The following is a 26,949-nucleotide window of genomic DNA, read 5'->3' as shown; positions in this document are numbered from 1 at the left end:
CGTGCTATAAGAAATGAAAAGCAGGATGTTCTTAGAAAAACCTGGAAAGATGGCACAGTGAAAAGAGGATGGACCACGGAGTCAGGAGGACATGAGTTCAAATTTGGTGTCAGAACACTTAACTAGCTGTGTCACTCTAGGCAAGTCACAATCTCAATTGCCCTGGAGAGAAAAAACAAACTGGAAAACTAGCACGAGCTGATATTCTCACTATCAGCTGATACTTTCTAATCCTTGAGTGTTAGTACCTCAAGGGAAAAGTACCGTGTACAGAATTTGTACCGTGTACAAAATAATAGAAATATTCTAAGATGATCACCTATGAATTACTTAGCTATAGTCAGCAATACAACGATCCAAGATAACTGAAGAACTTATGATGAAAAATGCTATTCATCTCCAGAGAAAGAATTGATAGTGTCTTAATGTGAATTGAAGCTTTTTTTTTTTTTTAACTTTATTTTCTTGATTTTTTTTGTCTGGTTTTTTTTCCACAACATGAGTAATATGGAAACGTTTTGCATGACTACACCCACGCCTAACTTGCATCGAATTGATTGCCTTCTTAAGGAAGCAGGTGGGGAGCGAGGAGAGAATTTGAAATTCAAAGTTTTAAAAACGAACGTTAAAAATTATTTTTACATGTACTTGGGGAAAAATAATTGAAAAAAAAATGCATCCCTAGAATTATCCAACTAAATTCATTTTTCTGTTTCCGATGATTGCCTTTTTTTGTACTCAAATACCAACCATTTTAACGCCTGTCGAAGGACTATAGGACACTAAGCCGGACTTCTTTCCTCCCTCAAGGACAAAAAAACCTAAGTTTCCATAAAACTAAGCCGAGCCGGGCAGCTGGATTGGATAGCTTCCGGCTCACCACATATTCCGCAGGGAGGGGGTGGGGAAATGGGCGGAGCCTCCCTGACTCCTCTTTCCCGTTGGCAGTAAGGGAAGAAGAGAAAGGGGCGGGGCGGCGTATTCCCGGAGAAGCAGCTGACCGGAACCGGAAGCTGGGTTCGTAAAGTGAAGAAAAACCAGAGCGCTCGGCCTCTCAGCTGTTTCATCTTCTGCCGTACTCTGAGGCTGCCTGCCAATTGTAGGAGTAGCTGCTGTCACCATGGCTCTCAGCGACGCCGATGTCCAAAAGCAGGTACGAGGCCCACCCTCCGGGGTCCGCGTCACTTTTCCGAGGCTGACAGGCCCACAGATGTTCGTTTGGATAAGTGGTTCTGCTAACGAAGGGCGGCTGGAACCCGCGTAGCCTCCGTGGCCTCCCTCCCCGGGGTCCGTGGGGATCTCCTGCGGTGGGGAGCTGTAGGAAGGTGGTGGGCGGAAGCTCTGCGGGAATTCCCCCACCTGCTGTGCCCGGTTAGCCCGAGCCCGCTGTGCCCGGTTAGCCCGAGCCCGCTGTGCCCGGTTAGCCCGAGCCCGCTGTGCCCGGTTAGCCCGAGCCCGCTGTGCCCGGTTAGCCCGAGCCCGCTGTGCCCGGTTAACCCGAGCCCGCTCTGCGACTGACGGAGACTCTTTCCCGGAGCCCACAAGGCCTTTTTTTATGCATAGTAGGGGGTAAAGGGAGGCGAGCGAGTGTTCCCTTCGGGGATTAGAAAATCTTGCGCGTCGCTGTTTGGATTTTTTAGCCGGGGCTTTAAATACGATTCTGTGAAATTTGTACACCTTTATCGTGTTTCCCGAGAGAGGAATCCTAAAATATACTTCTGTAGCCCAACCCTTCATTTGCAAGAAAAAGGAAGTATTGTGGAAAGAGCACCAGATTGGAAGTCAGGAGACCTGGGCTCTATTTTTATCTCCGACATTGTGATCTTGGGCAAAACACTTCCCTTCTAGGACTATTTCCTCTTCTGTAGGATGTGAGGATCGATCTAGATGGAAGAGTTTTATACATTTTATATATACGTAACATATATATTATTATATATATATTGTATATTATAAGTATTGCGTAATTACATATCCTATTACATATATCTATATATGTGTATATCTATATGTATGTATATATATATATGTATATATATGTATCTATATGTATATATATATACATACATATAGATATACACATATATATGTATAATATGACACATTATATATAATTGGCTTCCTTTGTAATCCTGCGTATTTTATTTTATGGATTTAAAAATATTCTGAGAGAGGTCAATAGGCTGCCAAAAGGGAGCCAGGACATGAAAAAGATCCAAGGTTCTTTGTATCCATAACATTCTCTGATTACCTTAAAACCTACTTTGTGAGTTCAAAAAGAACACAAGAATATTTGCCTCGTCTTGACAAATGTCTGTCATTTGGTGATTTCTTATTGAAAATTTTTTGAAAGGAAGCATGATAATAGATCTATAAGTAATTTCCATTTGAGTTCATTAACAGTGAAGAATCAGTGTCCCTTCAGTTAAGTATTAAGTAACCTTTGCCAAAAGGGTCCTATAGACAAGGAGACAGGTCGCATTAGCAGGTAAAAATGGCAGAAACAAATTTAGAACTAGTTGCCATATTTTCAAGTAATTGCAAGATTATCAGACTGGTGAATCTGCCTCGATGAGGAATCCATATTGGAATATGGAATTTTTTTTCTCTCTGGTTTGGAAATGACACTCTCTACATATTTGCAATCTTGATTGTTCTCCACTCAGTAAGGAGAGCGATCTTTTTAAGTTTTAATTGCTTTGGAACAAGAGGTTTGGCAATTGTTAATGCTGTAAAGTTACCCATACATATAACCTGTAAATAAAAGGCTATTAAATTAAAAAAAAAAAAAAGAAAAATTATCCATGCATATATCTTTTTTTGTGCTTCAGCTGAAGTTTATTTATTTGTTTATTTACTTATAGACTTTTATTTACAGGTTATATGCATGGGTAACTTTACAGCATTAATAATTGCCAAACCTCTTGTTCCAATTTTTCACCTCTTACTCCCCATCCCCTCCCCCACATGGCAGGATGACCAGTAGATGTTAAATATATTAAAATATAAATTAGATACACAATAAGTATACATGACCAAAACGTTATTTTGCTGTACAAAAAGAATCAGACTCTGAAATATTGTTCAATTACATGCATATATCTTGTAAATAAAAAGCTATGTTAATAAAAATGATAAGCACCATCTAAAAAAAAAGTTTTAATTGCTGATGATTTCTAATTAAAATTTAGTTTAGAAAAGCTTATAGGAAATCTTATATTGATATGCTTTGAAAATAAAAAGTAGCCTCTCAAAGGGGGTATATAGAGTACAAAGAGATCGTGGGGTTTTTTTTTTTGATTACTGGAGGGAACCAAAGTCTTTCAATCTTTAATTAATTAAACCTAAAACTTAAAGGCCCTTCTTCCCCTATCCTCATGTTTCTCTAGTTAAAAGAAAATTTACTCCCAGAATTATCCAAAGAATCGATTCATTTTCCTATTTATTTCTCCCAAATGACAGGTGCTTAAATGTATAAGTATTTGTATACAAAGAAATGTAGTGAGTTGTCTATAAACTTAACTGCTTTATAACTTGGGGAAAGAAAGGGATAAGCATTTATATACTGCTTACTATGTGCCAGACTAAGTACTAAATATTTTACAAATGTACTTCATTTGATTTTACATAATATTCATTAATAATTAAGCCAATATTTATGATTTATTGGATTTTAAATTTATATTTTAGTTGTATAGTATCTTTTTGAGTAATTTTTTAAGGATTGCTATAATACTAAAATACTTTGTAATTAAAATAAAAAATTCTATTTTGTATGTTTTGTTTAAGGAAGCTTCTTTTGTTTAGGAACATATCTACTGTCTAGGTTTGTTCTACAGTGAATTTATATCTGTGTAGAGAGAAGAAGATTGGTATCTTTCAGAGATTTTCAGCAGATTTTTTGCTTTAGGGCTAGAATAAAACTCATCCCTGTGGCTAAACTTTTTCTTTCCCACAAGTCCCTGAGACAGAACACATTGTCCTTTTAGACAGTCCACCTGAATCGTAAAAGATCTGCACTGATCTAGTCAGAACTAGTTGAGCAATCCCTCAGGAGTAATGAAGGCAGATAATGCAGGTTTGAGCCAAGGGCAACATTTTGTTAAACAAGGCTTCTGTAGCATTTATAAATACCTACATTTTTCTCAGGTTGTTGTTAAGGTAATTTGAAACCTCAGCAATCTGCACACTGAACTAGTTGCTTCAAATTGAATTGCACCAATCAGGTGCAATCCTCAGGTCTCAGAGATCTCCCTCTCACAGTCACAGTTTTTTTCCACAAATCTCATAAACTTAAGAGTTGTGATCCTGAAACTTCTAAGACTTGGAACTTGGTCTTTTGCTCATGTATAAAATATAAAACTTTCATAATTATCCATTTAAATATTTCGTAGATGTTTTTAGATTGTCCATTATAAAGTAATATTTTAATTAATCAATATAACTTGCTGTTTTTGAAGATAACTATTTACTAAGACTTAGGATCCCTTGGACAGTATTCTTGATTTAATTCAATACACAGAACTGTTATTATATTCAGATAAACAAAATATGTTTATAATGTATTATTTGTAAAACTTGCCCTAAGAAATAATTAGTGTGACACTACTTACAGAGTAAAATCCACAAATGTTCCCAGACTTCCTTGTACTTCTACAAAATGGTTTATTATGGGACATAATGATCCAAGGGAAAAAAGGAGTTAGTAGTTAATTTCTTTTTAATTTTTAATTCATCAGTTACTGGTTTTAGGCCCAACTTTTACAAAAGGAAACTATTTCTATTTAATCAAATAAGTTTTATTAACTGGGTTGACCTACAGTCTCACCCAAGACTGTAGAGAGTTATTTGAAGTGTTTCACATTTGGATGTAAAAGAGAAGGTGCCATACTTTATTTCTAGAGCCAAAAGAAAATTGACTTTTTTCTTCTTATAGATCAAACATATGATGGCTTTCATTGAACAGGAAGCAAATGAGAAGGCCGAAGAAATAGATGCAAAGGTAAGATTAATGAACTTAAGCGCAGTATTAGTACATTTTTATTCTTAATATGTCTAGTTGATTTAGGGGAAATAAACATTTACTCAGCTAATATCAGTGAAGTTCAGAAATAAGCTTACTAGAAATTGTCAGTTGCAAATACTCTGACAAGTACAAAAGAGGAATAATTTTCCTATGGAAACTTAGAATTTAGACATTTAATGTCTTTAAACAGACCATAGCCTATTTTCTTAAAGTTAAGAAAAATGTATTTATGTACAGAAAACAATCAGTTTTGTAAGCACTATCATTTTTTTCCCTTGCAAATTAGTTGTAGGCTATGAGGAATACCTCAGGATTCCTCTGATGGAAACCAGATAAATGTAGATTTTTCACTTCTAAAACATGAAAGCCATGCTTTCAGTATGAATATTTTATTTCTATTTCAATATAATTGGTTTCCTTGGTAATCCTATGAAATTTTTTATGAAATTTTTTTCCAGATCAAACGATATTATAAATATGAATAATACATAAAATCTCCATGTGGAAAGTGTGGAAATAAAATGACAAAAATGTGATACCTAATAAATATTGTATAGTTAGTAATATCAATACATAGCCTTTTGGGAAGATGGATGGCTCAGTGTATAGAGTACCGCCCCTAAAGTCAGGAGGAACTGAGTTCAAATCTGGTCTCAGACACTTAATACTTAAAATAGCCTGTTCCCTGGGCAAGTCACAATCTCAATTGCCTTCCCCTCCCCCCTCCAAAAAGAGCCTTTTTTCCCCCTTCTATAATTAAAAAAACATCTAAAACTAAATTACCATGATGTGATCTCATAAAAAAATGAAACTACTCAAAAAAATATTCTCAAAAAGGGTCTCTTTGTTTCACCAGCTTGTCAAGGGAGCTTAAGAACTCTTGCTTTAATCAACCAGCAAGCATTTCTTAAGTACTTACAAGATGTCAAATGCTGAAGTTACAAAGAAAAAACAAAAAAGAGTCTCTGCCCTCATTATACATAAATCAAAACATAAAATAAAGTAAATAGACAGGTAATAAATGCTAAGTGGGAATGTCACTACTAGCTGGGTGACCAGGAAAGTCCTCATGAATAGATGGCACTTGAAGTGCACCTAAAAGAAAACTATAGATTCTAAGATAATGTTGAGAAGCATCAAGTAAACCTTCAGTAGAACAGTGTTTGTGGACAAGAATAGAATGTATAAAGATTAGAAAAGTTAAAAGGGGTTATGTTATAAAGAGCTTTAAATGCCAAACAAAGGGCTTTATAGTTGATCCTGGAGGTAGGAGGAAGCAACTAGAGTTTTTTGGGTGGTGGGGGAGGGATATGTTCAGATTTACATGTTTCAGATAGAAAAATCACTTTAGCATCAAGTGGAGGATGGATTGGAGTAGGGAAAAACTTAAGATAAGAAATAAGAAATTTAATTACAAGGCCATTGTTATAGCTGAGGTGACAGCTGCTGAGAGTCTACACTAGAATGAGAGTAGAAAGAATGGCTCATGTTCAAGAGATGTTAATTATAAAGATAGAAAGTCATGGCAACGAATTGTGGGATGAGTACAAATGAATCCTAAGGGGGGGAGGGGTGTCTCACTTTTGGACATTTTTGAGTTTGACATGCATATAAGATAACTAGTTTGAAGTGTCCTACAGAATGTTGATGATGCAAGATTGGAGCTCTGGAGAAAAACTGGTTTGGATAGATAGAATTGGTAATTGTGTGCTTAGGGATGAAACAATGAAAAGTGATAAGATTATCTAGTAAGGAAAGCATTGAAAGAAAAGCGGGCACTGAGCTCTATTTAAACATACTATATGCTCACCACTTACTGCATTCTTTACAAATTTATCTCATTTGATCTTTACAATAATCACGTGAGGTACATGCTATTATTATCCCCATTTTACTATTGAGATGCCAACCTTTAGTGAGTATGATAGATATCATTGAGGAAAAGGAAAGGAATGATCAGACAAAAAGGGAAAATAGAGAGCAATATCAAAACCTTAGGCCACAAAAAGTATCCAAAGTGGAGTGTGCTTTGCAGTATCAAATATTGCAGAAAAGGATGGGAATTAAGAGGAGGCAATTATATATATTAGTTAAGAGATCAGTGGTAACTTTGGAGAGTGCAGTTTCAGTTGAAGTCAGAAGCCATCGTTTAGAAGAGAGTTTGAAAAGGGACAGTGGAGGATAGGATCACTTGATCAAGCTGAGATCATTAGCTGAGAAGAGAAGGAAAGATAACTATTTAGCTTGTGGGTATGATCACATTTAGCTAGAGTGTTTTGAGAGGGAGGAGATAGTAGATATCTTGGGAGAGACTGAAGGTGAGAATAGTACATGAAGTACAGGTGATGGTGGGGGCAGTTGGCTTGAGAAGACAGGAAGGAATAGCATCAAAGATATGTTTTGATGTATTAGCCTTGGCTTTATTTATCTAAAGTTCATGTCCCAATATTTTTATGCTCAGAGAATTCCTGCTATGATTCCCATGAGTTAAAATGTTGCTGGGGGGGGGGGGGCATCTACATGGCACAGTGGATAGAGTACCAGCCCTGAAGTCAGGAGGACCTGAGTTCAAATCTGTTCTCAGACACTTAACACTTCCTGGCTGTGTGACCCTGGGCAAGTCACTTAATCCCAATTGCCTCAGCCAAAAAAAAAAGAAGAAGAAGAATGATACCTGGGATACTAAGCTTAAGTGCTACAGATAGTATGAATCTGTCCAACTCTGATAACATCAATCATCTCACTGTCCCAGCATACAGATACAGCCTTAAAATTGGTCGTGTTGGGTTTTGTACATCCAGAAAAAAAGAAAGTCATTCAAACTTTTTAGCACATTTGACTTACTCAGCAGTACAATTTTAGGGAAAAACTGCTACCACTTTTTATTTTACTGATTACTGTACTGTATTCCTTTCTTTTTGGACCATTATCCATTTGCTATTCTTCAGATATAGATATCTCAACATCATCTGCAACATCTACCATGTTGAGAAAGGAGATAAGTTATTTTGTTTGATTGTTTTCAGAACATGAAGACTCAATTGTTATTTTTAAATACTACATTGTTTTAATTATAAACTTTACCTTTTTTTCAAATCTTCAATTTCAGTCATTAATCATGGAATAATGATATGCAGAATTTCATCTCTTTGTAGAAAATGTTTGGCAGCCTAATTTGCATACAAATTCTTTATCATAAATTTTTAGCTTCTCAAGGTCAATTAATTATACATGACATTTAACTATCATGTTAATGTTTGCAAAGCACTTGACCTATATTGTTTCTTTTGATCCTCATAATATTATAAGATAAATGCTTAACAGTATTGTCTCCATTTCATTTTTATAGATGTGGAAATTAAGGTTCAGAAGTTAGAGGCAGGATTTAAACCTGTCTCGCCTAACTCCAAGTTCAATGTTTCTTCCTATCTCACATTGTCTTTCCTGTATGTATTTGAGAATTGTCTGTCTCTTATTTTCCATACACTAAAGTTTAAAATAGCAAGTTCTTTTTTTTTTTTTTTTTATTTAATAGCCTTTTATTTACAGGATATATACATGGGTAACTTTACAGCATTAACAATTGCCAAACCTCTTGTTCCAATTTTTCACCTCTTACCCTCCCCACCCCCTCCCCTAGATGGCAGGATGACCATTAGATGTTAAATATATTAAAATATAAATTAGATACACAATAAGTATACCTGACCAAAACGTTATTTTGCTGTAGAAAAAGAATCAGACTCTGAAATATTGTACAATTAGCTTGTGAAGGAAATCAAAAATGCAGGTGTGCATAAATATAGGGATTGGGAATTCAATGTAATGGTTTTTAGTCATCTCCCAGAGTTCTTTCTCTGGGCGTAGCTGGTTCAGTTCATTACTGCTCCATTGGAAATGATTTGGTTGATCTCGTTGCTAAAATAGCAAGTTCTAATAAGATGAGGCAGAATAAATTTCAAAGTTTCCACATTGAATGATATAGTACTATCAAAACACACGTCACCCAGGAGTTTGGATGATGAGTTTGCTGCTATGTTGGAACGCTTTTTTTGGTCAGTAAGTGGTGCCTCTTATCTAAATGTAAATTGGTTCTGTATAGGCAGAAGAAGAATTCAACATTGAGAAAGGTCGTCTTGTGCAAACACAGAGACTGAAGATAATGGAATATTATGAGAAGAAGGAGAAACAAATTGAACAGCAGAAGAAAATGTAAGTAGCTTCTATTTCCTGTTTTTTTTTGAGTTATACTTTCCTTCTTTTGAGTAAAAAGCTTTCATAATAGCACTTGCTGAAGTCATAAGGTAGAACATAGGTAAATGTTAGCTAACTCCAGTAAAGCTTAGGTTGGTCTTTAGTGAAAAAAGCATTTGTCTTATAAGATAAGTTTTATTCAGAATGTATAGCAGCTTCTGCTGCTGTTAAGGCATTGTACTGACTTTTTATGTTTTCATGCAACTTTTAGTCAGATGTCCAACTTGATGAATCAAGCAAGATTGAAAGTTCTTAGAGCCAGAGATGATCTTATCTCAGTGAGTATCTAGTCCTTACAATATTTTTAAAGTACTTTGCTTTAATAGGAATTTAATTGCTCCAGTTTATTTTATTAAATGGGTGATGATTTGATTTTTGAACAGGTGGAATGTCAGATATGTTTAAATCAAGTAACTTAGCAAAAGAATTTCTCTAATTATTATTTAAATTATAGAGAACAGTTCCCAAATTAAAATCGTTTACCATTGGCTTGCTGACTAGTTTTAAAATTGGATAGTTCATCCTTTCTGCTGCTGAATTCAGAGGAAAGGAAGAAATTTATAGGTAATATAGTGTGTCTGGTGAAACAAATACAAAATATTCATAGTTCCAAGCAACTGACAGCTTATATTTTAATTTAATTCTAAACAATTTTTATTTCTTCAGTTTTTAGATTTCTGTGAATAATGGTAGTTCCCACCTGGAGGAGAATTCCTTTATGAAATTGGATTAATTAACCTAGTTTATGAATTACTTCAAAGAATAGCAATTCTTTTTATTCTTAATTGATGTAGTTAGCTACAATATTCTCCAATAACATTCAAAAGGTGTAACTTTTTTGCAAGTGTCATTTATACAATTCAAAGTGTTAGGGATTTGTAAATTTATTACAAGTGAAGAATTATGCAAGAGACGGGTCAAAAGATAACAAAGATATATGCCAGCAGAAATGATCAGTCATGCAGCAAAAGTGGGGAATAACATGGATAGCCTAAATACTTCATTGGTATCCATGCATTGTCAAAGAGATGTAGAGGAAGGCTCCCAGCACACAAGAATACTACAAAATGGTGGGGATGGGCGTGGAGGTGAGGGTGTTGCATTTTGCAACATTGGAGGGAGTATTCATACTGATGAAGTCCCAGATCTACAAAGTGTCAAAAGAAGTTTATGATATAAAATGTCATAATATTGTTTTGGTATTAGTACTAAGTGCTTTACCACGTCTTTATAATTGTGATCAAATTGTAATTTTAAAAAGTAGTTTCTGTAATTTGGAATATCTAGGTTATTTCTTTGTTCTATTATACATAATATATATATAATACATATACATAAAAATCAATAACCTTTTCTTAATAGATTCAATTAATTATGAACAAGCAGCTCTAAAAAGAAGTGAGGCAAAGTATCAACCATAATGTAAAAGTGTCCCCAGTTACTAATGAGACATACAAATTGGAATGTGGCTCAAAAGTCATTAAATTAGACATACCCTTCAACCTAACAATACCACTACTTATCACCTACCTCAAAGAGAATGGGGGAGAAGGGTGTACTATGAGTGAGGCACTGTGGTAATTGATAAGAATATAAAGATAGGCAGAAGACAGTCCTATTCTTCAATAACTCACAGTCTAGCAGTGGAAACAAAATACAAACAACTGTTTGCAAATAAGATGTATAGATGATAAACTTGAGATGATCAACAGAGAGAAGATAGGGGCATTAAGGGAGAATTGGGTAAGGCTTCTTTTAGAGATGGGTGATTCTTGAAGGAAACAGGAAGGAAAGAACTGGCAACTCATCAAATTATATATGTGTGTGTATCTTTTCTATATATATATGTGTGTGTGTGTGTGTGAGTGAGTGAATATAGTGTATTATTCTTGTGTGGTGAGAAATAACAAAAAGGTTAGTGATTTGCTGATGAATGAAATGAACATAATCTCAAAAACAGCATATGAAGTAATATAAAGAAAAACAACTAAGTAAGATGTAAAGATTTGCATCAGTACAATAGTCAATCTCTAAAGAATTTCTTGACATGAGATAATGGACTGTATGTGCATACTTATCAGATCATAAATTTGTTTTGCTTCACTATATTTCAAGGGACGGTTTTTATTTTGCAGGGAGATTTGTGAGGCAAGGGAGAAGTGAGTAAAGATGATTATACAAAAAGAAAAAAGAAGCAAATATCAGTGAAATATTAAGTACACATAGAGTAGAAGGATTCAGAATAGAACTCAAGACAGTCTAAACAGTGTTGATCCTATGATCTTAAATTTAAAAGATAACTTTTATTAAAAAATAAACTTTTTTGTTTTAATATGCCAAAATAGCTTTCTTTTTTTAATAGTATTTTTTTCTAATGATATATAAAGACAATTTTTAACATTCATTTTTTTCCTAGTAAATTTATTTTAATACACATTGCTTTATGAATCATGCTGGGAGAGAAAAAATCGGACCAAAAGGGAAAAACCGGAGAGATTAAAAAAAAAAAAACACCAGAAAAAAGAAATGAACATAGCATGTGTTGCTTTACATCAGTTTCCTTATTTCTTTTTCTGGATGCAAATGGCATTTTCTGTCCAAAGTCTATTGGGATTGCTTTGGATCACCGAACCACTGCCTTAACGTTCATTTTTTTTTAAATTTTGAGTTGCAAATTTTTACCCTCCCCTCTTTAAAAAGGTAAAAAGTTTAAATAGATTACATATGTGCAGTCCATATTTGTCATGTTGTGAAAGAAGAAAAAGCTCAAAGGGGGGAGAAGGGGATTCACCAAAATGCTAAAGAAAGTTGGAAACAGTATGCTTCAATCTGTGTTCATATTCCATCAGTTCTTTCTCTGGATATGGATTGTATTTTCCATCATAAGTCCTTTGGAATTACCTTGGAAAAACCTTAAAAAAGAGCAAGATATATGTAGTAGAAACTCATTGTTTTATATATAAGCTTCATTTCCTCTTTTTATTATGTAGAAGTGTTTGTGTTGATCATTGTTATAAGTTCATAATTTTAAAATGTGGGTAGGAGGGGAGTGTCCAGAGTTGAGGAAAGTACTGCTCTCATTGTACTCTGCCCTGAATATCTGGCATATTGTGTTCAGTTCTGATTGCCATGTTGATAAGTTGGAGATCATCTAGAGAAGGGTGACCAGGATTGCCTCGGCCTGCAAGGCAGAGTGTGTGGACCCTGGAAGAAAAGAGATAAGGGCAAGAGAGAGGGGATGCGCAAAATGGAGGCAAGGCAAATCCATCTGATCAAGCCTCATTTTAATGGGTGCAATAGCACAGATATATATAGCAGTAGAAAAGAGGACAGGGTTGTTCAAACACAGTACAGGGTGGGGGTCCTAGACAAAGGGTTGGTATCCCGCCCAAGGATGAGCTGTTCAGATGTTTCTGGTGACAGGAAGCTCTATGATGTGATTAGGGAATGCCTAGATATCTGCCTAGTCAAAGTTAGGATGTGATTAGGAGATTCCTATTCAGGAAGTCTTTGGCATAATGTGATTAGGAGATTCAACCTATTCAAGGTTGGCCTTATGTGGCTGTAGATTAGTGCCGGCTCCCCACACTGGATGGTAAAAAAATCTTGAGTCCATGTTATATGAGGATGTCAGAATGGGGAATGAGATAATTGGGGGATGGGGGGTTGACCTGTCATTTGAAAGAATGGTTATATTTGTTCTAATTGCTCCTAGAGAGTAAAACTAAGCAATGAATAGAACTTGAAGAAATAAATTTTGCTTTGCAACCAAGTTTTTCTGTGTGATCAGAGCTCTCCCAAAGTGGCATAAACAAGCAAGCGTTTACTAAATTGTCCTAGTTGCTGGAAAGAGAAAAATAAAAATGAAAAATCATTTCTTAAGCAGCTTATATCTTACTGTGAGCAGGCAAATCAGTAAATAGAAAACTACAAGATAATTTGAGAAGAGATCATTACTGTAGAATGTGACAAGAAGCTAGGAATTCTTTGAAGCCAGAGAGAGGACGCAATGCATGGTTTGTGCAAAGATGTGGCAGTGGCAAATAAGATGTCAAATCCAGTTAACAAGTAAACTATTTAGCTGGAATGTGAAAAGTGTTATGAAACGGATATGGAAACATTAACTCTAGCCTAATTGTGAAGGACTTTAAATGCCAAATTGAGGGATCTCTCTCTTTATTTTAGAGGCAGTTAGGGATCCACTGAAGGTTGTTGTTTAGAGGAGCATTAACAGTATTCTATTTATTAACTGATTGATTATGGAAAATGAAGAAGAAGAATGAATTTAGGTTTCTGAGGTTACAAAGCATAGTGATTTTCAGGATAGTTTTATTGTTGTTCCGTTGTGTTCAATTCTTTATGACTCCATTTGAGGTTTTCTTGGCAAAAATATGGCAGTGTTATCCCATTTCTTTCTCCAGCTCATTTTACAGAGGAGGAAACTTAAGGCAGACAAGGTTTAAGTGACTTGCCCAGGCTTACACAGTAAGTATTTGAGGTCAAATTTGAACAGGGGGAAATGAATTTTGTTGATTCCAGACCCCACAATTAATTCCAGACTCCTTTGCTACCTAGCTGAACCATAAAGACCTCATGAAAAAATATAGAAAAGCAGAACTAACAAAGCTGTCACTTTATTAGGCAAAACAATTCTGTTTAATAAAGAATTAAAAAGAAGTTGGAGACCAAAGAGACTCATTCTAATTCTAGAAACTGGTAGATCTTTCAAAAGTATAAATGATAGGAAATTTCATCAAATATTATAGCAGTGAGACAGTATACTAGATTTATGCAACTAAAGCAGATTTTAGAAGAAAATGTATATTTAAGAGTTTTTATCAATTAAAGGGGGAAATGAATTGGGTATGAAATTTTTTTTAAAAGCTTGAATGTCAAAAAATCTTCAAGTTACAAGACAGAAAAATTTGAAAGTTAAAGAGTTTAATGATAATAAAGCAAAAAGTCCATTGAATTGTGATAAATCTAGAATCTGTTTTTGGAGGGAAGAAGGGGGGACTAATAAACTAGAAAAGCATTTATTCAACCTGATAATGAAAAAAAGTCAAAATTTTTTTCATATCAAAAGAGAGAGCCTCTAATAATTGAAGAGGAAATAGTCAGAAATTATTTTCCCCTATTATTAAAAATGATAATTTAGAGGAAATGGATGAATACTAACAAAAATATAAAATATTGAACAAAAGAAGAAATATTATTTCAATAACCTGGAAGAAATTAAATGAACTCTCAAAAACTTCAGGAACAGATGGATTTACAAGTGAATATCAAACATTCAGAGAACAATTGATTGTAATATTATATAAACTTTATGGCAATATGAAAATAAGGCATACTTCCAGTCTCATACTTATGATATAAATATAATCTTGATACTAAAGGCAGGAGAGACAAAGCATAGAAAAGAAACTACAGATCAGTGTTTCCAAAGAACATTGGGTGCAGAAATTTTCAAATAAATTATTAGGAGGTAGGCTGTGACAACATATTAAGAAGATTATTTCTATAACTATGTTTGGTTTACACCAAGACTGCCCTGACCAGTTGGTTAAGTATAAGGGAAAATATAAAAATATAATAAATTTCTAAAACTCATAGGAATAAAAAGACCTTTTCTTACTATAGTAAATAGTATTTATCTAACTCTTAAAAAGAAACTTTATATGTAATTGGGTAAAATTAAAAGTTTTCCAGTAAGTGTTATCACTGTTACTAGTTAATAGAATGCTAGAAATGTTAGCTCTAGCAACAACACAAGAAAAATAGAATATACATAGGCAAAAAAGAAAGTAAATTGAGATGATGCACTTAAAAACTTAAGAAAAAGCTAAAAATGAATTCAAATAATTTTTAGCTAACCTGTAAGATACAAGGTGAATCCACATAAAATATCAGCATCCCTATATATAACCAACAAAACCCACTAGGGATAGTTTTATAACAACAACAGAACCTATAAAATGTTTGGGAATGTATCTGCCAGATTCATCTGGGTATTATGTTAGTTTAACTATAAAATACTCATTGCAGAATTAAAAACATACCTATATAATTGAGGAAATAGTCATTACTCAAAAATAGGTCAAACCAATATAGTAAAAATAGCTGTGCTACCTAAATTCACAAAAAAAAAATTTCATAGAGCTAGAAAAAAATAAAATTCATATTGAAGAACAAAAGACCAAGAATCTCAAAGTTAATAGTGATAAATTATGGGAAGATAGGAAGTTAATCAGTATTAGATTATTTATTTGTTATTAATTATTATCATTAAATGTAAATAATTATTAAAATTATTTGGTACTGTTTCAAAAAAGAGAGGTATACCATATATAGAATCAAATAAACAATAGCATAGATCAACCTGAAAGCTATAGTTACTTAGGAGAAAAACTGCTAGGAAAACTGAATAAGCAATCTGACATAAATTAGGTTTAGACCAGCACTTTATCCATATATTAAGATAAACTCTAAAATGGACACAGAAATAAATAAGGATTAAAGAAAACTTTGCCTTTCACATTTTTTAAATAGAGGAAGATCAGTATAAAATGAATAGTTTTTAATTAAAGCTTTTTATTTTCAAAATATATACATGGATAATTTTCAACATTTACTCTTACAAAACCTTGTGTTCTGATTTTTTTTCCCCTCCATTTCCACCACCCCTGCCCTAGATGGCAAGTGATCCAATATATATTAAATGTGGGCCATTCATGAATAGAGTATTCAAGAAAGAAATCCAAGCTATCAACAATCATGAGAAAATACTATCACTAGTAATTATAGAAATCCAAATTAAAACAACTTTTAAGAATCCACCTTATACATATGATCCTGGCAAAGATGATAAAAGAGGAAAATGACATATTCTAAGATGTATGGGGCAGGGGGAGAAGTACACTAGTTTACTATTGATGGAGCTATGAAAGGGTTCAGCCATTTTAAAACAAATTTGGAACCATGCCCCAGAAAGTTAACAAACTATATTCTTTTACCCATGTTAATCCTACTAGACCTATGAAAGAAAGAAGAATGTGTACAAAAATATGTATAGCAACTTATTTTAGGTAACTAAAAATTGAAAATCAAGAGGGCTTCCCATTTGAAGAATAACTGAACAGAACAAAATATATGATTCCAATGAACTGTTATTGTGCCAGTAGAAATGAAAAAATGAATAATTTTAAGATCTCTTTGAACTAATTAAAAATGAAGAGAGTTGAAGTTAGAACAATTTATGCAATGGGGCATGAAAAATAAAAATTATTTTAAAAAAGATTGGGAATTGTTGGGTTGTTGCAGTTGTGTTCACCTCTCTATGATCCTGTTTGGCATTTTCTTGGGAAAGATACTAAAGTGGTTTTCTGTTTCCTTTTCCAACTCATTTTACAGATGAGGAAATTGATAGGGTTAAATTACTTCCCCAGGCTTACTCGGTTATTGTCTGCATCCAAATTTGAACTCAGGTTCTCCTAATTCCAGGGCCAGCGTTCTCTCCACTGTACTACTTAGCTGCCTAATTGTCAGCCATGTGGACATTTTTTAGACTATGAAAATGATTTTCCTTTTTCTTCTTTCCTTTCTCTTCAGGACTTATTAAATGAAGCAAAGGTGAGACTTTCCAAGGTAGTGAAAGATACAGCTAGATATCAGGTCCTTTTGGATGGACTTATTCTTCAGGTAATTTTCCATACTGTGTAACTTTATACTTTTTTTTGCATACTATATAATGCCAATATATATAATATGGTCAGAGGCCCCACTCTTTCTAATAAACATTTCCTAGAACTTTACTAAGTTGGAAATTATTAATCATGAAATCATCTCTTTTCCATCAACTTTTAATAAAGTTTTCTTTTATTTAGTCTTTTTTCCTTGCCTAGTATGGAAATATGTGCTATCTAACCTAATAAAATTGTCCTGAAGATATTTTTCTGCAACTTCAAGCTAAATAACTCAAGTACAGCATTCAAATTATAACTTCCAATTTGTATCAGAGAGCCTTGTGATAAATATTCTGACAGTTTGACCAAAGAAACTATGTGCTTATTCATTGTGTGATACCATCTCATAAAATTATTTTAATTATGGTATCTGCAGGTATCTTAATTATATTAAGACATTCTTTGCCTTTAGCCAATAAAAAAACAAAAACTGGGTTTTGTTTTAACCTGATACTCTCATCTGCATCATTAAACTTTATTTCTGTTGTTTGTTACTGGCTTTTTTTTTTTTTTTTTTTTTTTTTTTTGGAAATTTATGTTTATCTTTTTTCTTAAGCTATATGAAATAAGTGCCAGAAAACTTCTGCTTTTGCTACTACTATTAGACCATATTTTGTATTTTCTGCCAGCTCTGTTTATTATTTTGCACAGGGTTTATACCAATTGCTGGAGCCACGAATGCTTGTCCGTTGTAAGAGAAGCGATCTCCCTCTGGTGAAGGTAAAGAATATAATGTTTACAAGAGAAAAAACCTATTCTTTTTTTTTTAATAGCTTTTTATTTACAAATATATGCATAGGTAATTTTTCAGCATTGACAGTTGCAAATCCTTTTGTTCCAACTTTTTCCCTCCTTCCCCCCACTCCTTCCCCCAGATGGCAGGTTGACCAATACATGTTAAATATGTTAAAGCATAAGTTAAATACAATATATGTATACATGTCCAAACAGTTATTTTGCTGTATAAAAAGAGTCGGACTTTGAAATAGTCTACAATTAGCCTGTGAAGGAAATCAAAAATGCAGACAAAAATAGAGGGATTGGGAATTCTATGTAGTGGTTCATAGTCATCTCCCAGAGTTCTTTCCCTAGGTGTAGCTGGTTCAGTTCATTACTGTTCTATTGGAATTGATTTGGTTTATCTCATTGTTGAAGTGAGCCACGTCCATCAGAATTCATCATCATATATTATTGTTGTTGAAGTAAATAATGATCTTCTGGTCCTGCTCATTTCACTCAGCAAAACCTATTGTTCTTTAAGAAGAAATTGTTGGGACTTCTGGCTAATCTGAATCAGGAGAGTTGGAATCTGGCATGTAGACAGTATTTGTATTTATTCTTGTCTCTGGGGAAAAAATTGAAGGAGAGCTCACTCATGCAAAACAAACAGTTAAAAATATAAAGATTTATTGGTAAAACATATTCTCTATTAATTATTTTGGTGTACTGCAATAGAGGGATTCTAAAAATCTAACTATACATTCCTCTCCCACCCTTTTATTACCTTTCTCCCCCAGAATGTAGATTATTTATCAAAGTAAGTGATATGTATGAATAAATGTAAAATCAATAAAAATATATTGCAATAATTAACATCATTACTCTGTAATTAACAACAAATTTCAGATACAAAAGTAGAATGATAAAATCTCTTACGTCTCCAGCTTACTGGTCTTTGCTTAATTCTTAAATAAATGAGAGGTTTCTTGAGTGGGATTGTTTGCATTGTGTTTTTTTTTTTTTTTGTTTTTGTTTTTTTTGCATTGTGTTTTTGTCACTTTATTGAATTAAAAAAAATGTAACAGCACTTACAGCACACTTTACAATAATGGTAAACATTTATTTGTATATACTCTAGAGTTGCTGCCAAAACCTTTAATCAGTATTGTCTTTTGTTTTCCAGGCTTCAGTGCAAAATGCAATTCCTGTGTACAAGATTGCAACCAGAAAAGATGTTGATGTCCAAGTTGATCCGGAGGCATACCTGCCAGAGGACATGTAAGGAGCATTATTGCTTTAATATCTAGATTTCTAGATTAAGGACTAAAGATGACGCCTTTTGTTTAACATTTATCATGCTATAATTTCTCTAAGCCACTTTGAGCGGCAACTCGTTAAAAATCTTATGATAGAATTTGACAGTGATAGGGAATAATTATAAGATCAGCTTACACTTGACACTGTTTTATCAGAAGTTCATTTTCTGTCTTTTCTTTGTATGTCTTTTTTATATTCCTCTCATTCATTATTTGAAAGATCTCTCAAAAGCCAGCTTCCTTGAGGATGAACTGTGGACATTATCCTGCAGAGAAGTAGGAAATGGAAATCAAATAGCTACTATTTGTTAAATGCTAATGCTGTGTGTTCTAGGTGCTAAAAAGAAATAAAAAAAAAAACAAAGAAAAATAATTTCTACTCTTGAGCAAAATATATCATTAAAGAAAATCAGATCACTATGGTGGGTTTTTTCTGCCAGAAGCAGTCAGAATGGACCACAAGATGTGTCTGGATTTAAACAGTGCAACCTGACTCACTGCCTTTGCAGTGTAGGATGCTGATATGGCAAGGCAGTCTTGGGGTATAGCCAGCATTGTGATCAACACTGGCCTTAGGGACTTGAATTAATTCCACATTCTTTGTTAGAACTGTCTCTGTGATAACAATTGAAAGCCCTTTATTGTACATGATGGAATGAGCAACAGTTAAAAAAAAAAAAAAGAAAAAGAAAAGATATATCCTTCAGTTTCCTGGAACTCAGTCTAATCAGGGAGACTAAATGCATATAAAATAGATAACCAGAAGACAATTACAGGACCATAAATAAACATTTTTAAGATAATATTCAGGTTTCATTACAGAATAAATGCTTATAAAACAAAACTTTCCAAGTCCCAATTCATATTTAATAGTAAAGTATTTTTGTGTTCCAAAAGAACTCTTTACCTTGTGTTTCCTTATTGCAAGAATTTGGCTTCCAGCCTATGTAGGTGGTGCTGAGGTCCTGAGGACTTAGGGGTGGAGTAATCATAGTGAAATGTGAAGGGGAAAAGTAAATTTTAAATTGGCATTCATTGTTTCATTGCCATAGAGCCACTAGGGCCCTCCCTTTTCTGCTTGCTTGATCATGGATAATACTGAATCAGGTGTTACATTATCAAATGAAATAACTATTACTGTAATTTTATACTAATTGTATACTTTTTTTACACTAATTTTTTAGTATTATTGATTGGGGCAGCAGATTTTCTTAAATGGCTGGTATTTTATGCTCAAATATTCATCTTTCTTGAATCTAAAAATTATTATTCTCTTCTTTTTAGAGCTGGAGGTGTTGAGATTTATAATGGGGATCGTAAAATAAAAGTTTCTAATACCCTAGAAAGTAGACTGGATCTTATAGCCCAACAGGTGAGTAGAAATAGTCATTGATGTTCGCTTTGCAAGCTTTGATGGGGAGGTGTGTAAAGAACAAATGTCCTTGGCTTGTCTGCAAATGAAGAACACTGATAATTGGGATTCTGTCACTTTGTTTCTAGAAATTTTTACTATAGAAAGATTTCTGGAACTATATCTAGGCAGTGATCAGTGATCTTGATGAGAATAGTTATCAAGGCATTGGGTCCCATATACTAAGATGGTAATTCTCACATAAAAGATGATTTGAGGTCAAAGTAAGAACTCCCAAGCTCTTTTTATACATATATGTAATCAAAGTCTTATTGTAGGAATGAAAGGAAATAAATATTCCTTTAAAAGTGGTTGCTGTGATCTTGGGAAAGTCACTTAATCCCAATTGCCTCAGCAAAAAAAAAAAAAAAAAAAAAAAGTGGCTGCTGCAATCATTCCATTATGGAGTTTGATTCCATACATCATGATTCAGGTAGATGTATTAAGTATCCATTGACAACAGAGACTTCATTAGAAAAAAATGTGGACTATTCTCGCAGGAAATTTTCCTACGGTAGGTCTGGGTCACCTTACAAAAACTTCCAAAGATAGGAAGGCCTAATGTGCTAGGTAAAGTAAGTATAAATGATAAAATGTTCCCAACATCACTGGTGCTGCCATTAACTCCTTTTGAGAAACCTTTAGAGAAAGCCTTATATTGTCAAAAGATTAGGCTGGTCTTTCTTCTCTTTGTTACCCTACACCTAGATTACTGCCAGAGACTCCCAAATAAACTTTTCTATCTCTTCCACCCTACCCTGATCATCCTTCACACCTGGGAGGTAGGGATAGGATCAGGTGAAATATAGGCTTCCCAAAACCCTAATCTGGTCATGTGACTCTCCTTTAAAAACCTTGAGCCCCGCCCTATTGCATTACTGCAGCATAGTAAGACAAGGGTTTGACTGGAGAGCAGCATTTGGAATTGAGAGAAGTAGCTGTTTGGGAAGTATTTGTTTCCAAAAAAAATGACCATAGGACAAGAGTATTCAGGCTTAAATGATCACCACAGGACCGGCTGGTGTTCCTGAATACCCGACAGTTTGTGGTGCTGGTAGAGGCTTGTTCCTCATCCAGGAGTGCAAGGATATTACTCTGCACTTTAAATCCTACAGTAGGAAAATTTCCTGAAGGAATAGTCCAAATTTTTTCTGATGAAGTCTTTCTGATGTTGATGGGTATTTAATACTCGTTCCTCAATCATGTATGAAATCTGATTCCTTAGGAATCGTGTTTTGGGTGGGAAGAGATGGAGGAGACAGTAACTTTCTGGCTTAGGAACAGTTCATCTTCAGTATGAACTCAATATGGCAAGGGCAATTCATATAGTTTGATTTGGCTAAGAATCTCCTAAGCACTTCTCAGTCTCTCTCTCTCTTACCCACATAAAGGCCATAGAATGAGCCCTTGCTTGCATTGGGCTGGGACAGGAATTCTGATCTTAGGCTGGGATGGCCCATTCCCCCTAAGTAGCCTACAGGAAACCTCTTTGTAATCACTGCTTTTTTTTTTTTTTAATTGTTTGCCAAATAAAATCAAACTCCTGAATCTATATTTGGCATAATGTTTTCTCTGTCCAGTTTTTGGAAACTAGGATTTTTGTCCCTCCTTTTGCAGTACCTTCTTTGTAGGACTCAGTAGTATAAATTATGAGCCAAATGGCTTAGATTCATTCAAGGCAGCTCTTGTCTTCTTTAGCTTTAGGCAGTTACCTATTAGTCATTTTCATTTTTGTTGGTAGAAAAAACCCAGAAATCGAGAATTGAGCAGCTTTTTTTTCCTTTTTGCTTTCAGTTAGCAATATTTCATTTGCCCCAAACACCAGGTTTTGCATACAAGGGATCTTTATTTTATTCAAATCTTTGTATGCTTGCCATTCAAGGGCAGATTTTTATGTTCACTGATTGTTCACACCATATCAGCTCCTCAAAGGACCAACAACCAAAAATACGGGTTTGGATTTTATTTCGGGTCTCTAGTTTGCAAATTCCATCTTCCTATTCCTTTTTCCTCTACTCACTTCAAGTTTTTACCATCTCTTGCCCTGTACTATTGTAGCTTTCTAATGGGTTTTCCCTATCTTTTTTCTACTTTATGTAATATTTCTCACAGCTGTCAAAGGGATATTCTTTTTTTTTTTTTTAAAGTAAATTTTATTGATATGGTATTTTACATTATCTGCATTTTCCACTCCATTCCTCCCAATTTCATAAAAGTTTAAAGAAAATGAAAATCTGCTCAGTTACATATCAAAAGGTCTCCGGTCTTAATGCAGTATTTTACAGCCAAATCCTTAGACTTGTACAGAGTTGGAGGAGAGATATCTTCTCATCTCTGCCCTTTGGACCTAACTGTGATCTTTATCAATTTAATAATACTCCATTGGGATAGTTTTCCAGTTGTTCTCTCCATTTTAACATGAGAGTCAACGTGGCAACTGTTTTCTTGGCTCTCAGTCAGTTCATGGAGAGCTTTCCAGGGTTCTCTGTATCTAAGACATGTGTCTTATAGTACCTAAATGCCATTTATGTTTCTGTGCCAAAGTCGAGTAGTTCTTTTACTTCTAATTCCTGATTGCTTTTACACAGTGGTTGTACTGATTTACCACTTCACTTACCACTTCACTAGCACTACCATCTTTCACCTACAAAGTGATTTTTCTGAAACAAGTTTCACCATGTCATTCTTGTGGACATTTCTGGTGGTTCCCCATTACATGTAGAATAAAATGTAAACTTTCTAGCATTTAAAGTCTTAAGAGTGTCTTTTCTAAGCTGATTACACATAATTTCCTTTTATTCCTACTTTCATTCATCCCCATAGCTGGAATGGACTCTCATTTCCTTAGAATCAAAGCACAGCTGAAGTGCCACTTTCTAAAAGAAGGTTTTCCTGATCTTTTCTTTTCTTTTTTGGCTGAGGCAGTTGGGGTTAAGGGACTTGCCCAGGGTCACACAGCTAGGAAGCATTAAGTGTCTGAGGCCAGATTTGAATTCAGATCCTCCTGATTTCAGGGCTGGTGCTCTATCCACTGCGCCACCTAGCTGATCTTTTCCCTGATATTCTTGAGCTGTACCTTTGCCCCTCTGTTCAGTTGTTAGTGCTCCCAGTCACTTAAAATTATCATTCCTTCTCCAGCTCATTTTACAGGTAAAGAAACTGAGGCAAACAGAGTTTATGGACTTGCCCAGACTGACACAGCTAGTAAATTATCTGAGGTCAGATTTGAACTCACAAAGATGAGTCTGATTCTGAGCCCATTGTGTAACCTTGTTACCCCTTTTCTATCTAAAACTATATTTATTTACATCAGGGGTCCTCAGACTTTTTTTAAAAGGTGGTCAGTTCACTGTCCCTCAGACTGTTGGAGGGCCAGACTATAGTAAAAACAAAAACTATGGACAAATTCCTATGCACGCTACATATATCTTATTTTGAAGTGAAGAAACAAAACGGGAACAAATACAATATTTAAAATGAAGTAAAGTTAAATCAACAAACTTACCAGTAGTATTTCAATGGGAACTATGGGCCTGCTTTTAGCTAATGAGATGGTCAATGTCTGGTTCCATATTTGTCACTGCTAGTCGTAACAAGTGATGCAAGTGTGAATCCATTAGTCTTGATCTGGTTGGAGATTTCAGATGTTTCATTCTAGAAAAAGTCTGTTCACAGACATAAGTGCTGCCAAAGATGGTTGCCATTTTGAGTGCATGGTTCCTGAAATAAGGATATGTCTCAGAGGGAGAGATGCATAGAAATTATGAAGGCTGCTTGACTTGAATGCATCTTTCAGATAGACAATTGTGCAGTTCAGCCAGTTCCATTTGGTAAATTGTATCCACATTTTCAGTGTCAGTAAAAAATGGGTTACGGAAAAGCTGTATGTCTTGTTTGTGGAGATAAAACTCTTTAAATCTAAGCTGGAATTCCTTTTGCAATTTTTCCAGTGAATCCATACATGTTTTGTTTGGGAGTGCAATCAGCGGTTTTTCCACTAACAAATTTTGAGTTGTGGGGTGGTGGCAGAAGTTTTCCTCCTTCACTTGTTTGATGAGGAGGCCTAATTTTACTTCAAATGCTTTGACATGTGATTGAATATCACAGATGAGCTTCCCCTTTTCTTGAAGTTGCATATTGAAATTGTTGAGTAGCTCTGTTACATCTGTCAGAAAGGCAAGGTGCCATTTCCATTCTGCATCATTGAGCTCTGGTACTTCTTTGTTTTTTGAAAGCAGAAAAGGTGTAATCTGTGGAAGTAAGTCATAGAAACATTTCAAAATTCTCCCTAGACTCAGCCAATGGACTTCTGTGTGATATAGAACATCTTCATACTCAACATTTAGCTCAGACAGAAATTCCTGAAATTGTCTGTGATTTAGTGCATTAGCTTTAATGAAGTTAACACAAGATACCACAATTTTTTTTTTTTTTTTAATTTAATAGCCTTTTATTTACAGGATATATACATGGGTAACTTTACAGCATTAACAATTGCCAAACCTCTTTCCAATTTTTCACCTCTTACCCCCCCACCCCCTCCCCTAAATGGCAGGATGACCAGTAGATGTTAAATATATTAAAATATAACTTAGATACACAATAAGTATACATGACCAAAACATTATTTTGCTGTACAAAAAGAATCAGACTCTGAATTATTGTACAATTAGCTTGTGAAGGAAATCAAAAATGCAGGTGTGCATAAATATAGGGATTGGGAATTCAATGTAATGGTTTTTAGTCATCTCCCAGAGTTCTTTTTCTGGGTATAGGATACCACAATTTTCATAACAGAGTCCCACTTCAGTGATTTACTACACAGCACTTGTTGGTGGATGAGGCAGTGTATGGCTATTGGATGAGAATGAATATGTTTATCCATCTCTTGGTTAATGCAAGCAATTACTCCTTTCTTAGACCCCACCATGCTAGGAGCACCGTCAGTTGTCACACTGGCTAGTTTAGCCTAGTCCAGCTCCAAACCATTCATAGTTTGGCAAACCTTTTCATAGATATCCTCTCCTATAGTTGTTCCTTTGATGCTTTGCAGTGCAGCAAACTCTCCTGTGACTTCAAAATAATCATTGGTCCCACGAATAAAAATTAGAAATTGTGCAGAATCACGAACATCATTGCTTTTGTCGAGTGCCAAGGAAAAACGACATTTTTCTAATAGAGTTTTACAAATGCTGATGCAGATTGTCTCCCATTTCTTCAATCCTCCATGTAATTGTAGGTCCTGAAAGACTCACTGTACTAAATAAATTGGCCTCCTCTGGACACATCTCTTTGGCAACAGAAAGAAGTCATTCTATAACAAATTCTCCCTCCACAGATGGTTTGCCAGTGCGTGCTATTAGCTTGGCAACTTGAAAACTTGCTCGCAGTGATGAAATATTTAGCTGCTTCTGCTTCACAAAAGTATTTTGCAGAATTGTCAATGTATTTTTCAGTTTTAATATTTTATCTTTTCTCAGTTCTCCAACCAACCAATCATATTTATCTTTGTGTTGAGTTTTATAGTGTCGACGCAAATTATATTCTTTGAACATAGAGACTATATTCTGATATATACTATATCAGACATACAGCTCTTTCCTTGTACTGCATGAAAAAGTAATCATAAGTCCACTGTTCTTTGAATATCCTACACTCTGAGTCAATTTTTCTTTTTCTTGACATCATTATTTCCTAGGGATTCCAAATTGCTATTAGTAAAATACATATATATATGTACAGCGCTACAGAAACAGTATACCAGCAATAACTTTGCCCACACAGAGACATACAGACTGCAATGCCCAACTTCCTCCAAGCTGCCTCTGTGCTGTGATGCCTCTGTTTCCCGCACTCTCTCTCCCGTTCTTTGCACTCCTGCTTCCAACCTTCACTGCTGCAGTGAATTCCTCCATTAGCGGCCGTGACATGCGCAGCATGCACTATACATCCCCCGCACCTGTCTGTCTATTGTGGTGACTGCCGTTACTGAACAAGGCTGCGGGCCATCAATTCTCCCTCTTCTGCATCTCTCTCCCTTCCCCACACCACACACCCCGGCCTGGGAACTCATCTCACCTCGGTATCACCTCACACTCTGTCTCTGCTGCCTCAGCCCAGTGCCGGAAGTGTGCATTGCTAATGAGAGTTTAGATCGAACTTCACTTCTGGTCTGATTTTGTCATAACTTGGTGGGCCGCATCTGGCCCGCAGTCCTAGTTTGGGGACCCCTGATTTACATATTAATATATTTTCTTTAATGTTTAAAATCATTGTATATGTATAATCTATATTAAATTGCTTGCTTTTTTGAGGGGGAGGGAAATAAAGAAGAGAGAAAAAAATCTGTAACTCAGAATTTTATAAAAATGAATCTGAGCCAGATTTGAAGAGGTGTTTTCCTGACTCTAGGCTGGACACCCAGATTTGAACAGGTGTTTTCCTGACTCTAGGCTGGACACCACAGCACCACCGAGT

The 26,949-nt window shown here is 34.9% G+C and overlaps 1 protein-coding gene across 1 annotated transcript in view; it reads left to right on the top strand.

The window, feature by feature from the left end:
• The first annotated feature begins 950 nt into the window (after positions 1-950).
• ATP6V1E1 (ATPase H+ transporting V1 subunit E1) overlaps positions 951-26,949 on the top strand; it is a 27,280-nt gene continuing 1,281 nt past the window's right edge. The window contains exons 1-8 of the mRNA XM_003771347.4: positions 951-1,153; positions 4,937-5,002; positions 9,129-9,238; positions 9,492-9,558; positions 16,892-16,981; positions 17,677-17,745; positions 18,929-19,023; positions 20,346-20,433. Of these exons, the coding sequence (XP_003771395.1) occupies positions 1,121-1,153; positions 4,937-5,002; positions 9,129-9,238; positions 9,492-9,558; positions 16,892-16,981; positions 17,677-17,745; positions 18,929-19,023; positions 20,346-20,433 (618 nt within the window). The 5' untranslated portion in view covers positions 951-1,120. The remainder of the gene's footprint in view (positions 1,154-4,936; positions 5,003-9,128; positions 9,239-9,491; positions 9,559-16,891; positions 16,982-17,676; positions 17,746-18,928; positions 19,024-20,345; positions 20,434-26,949) is intronic.

Source organism: Sarcophilus harrisii, chromosome 5, assembly GCF_902635505.1.
Source record: "Sarcophilus harrisii chromosome 5, mSarHar1.11, whole genome shotgun sequence".
NCBI classification, from domain to species: Eukaryota; Metazoa; Chordata; class Mammalia; order Dasyuromorphia; family Dasyuridae; genus Sarcophilus; species Sarcophilus harrisii.
The sequence above is the reverse complement of the archived record's forward strand: the minus strand, read 5'-3'. Positions and strand labels throughout refer to the sequence as shown.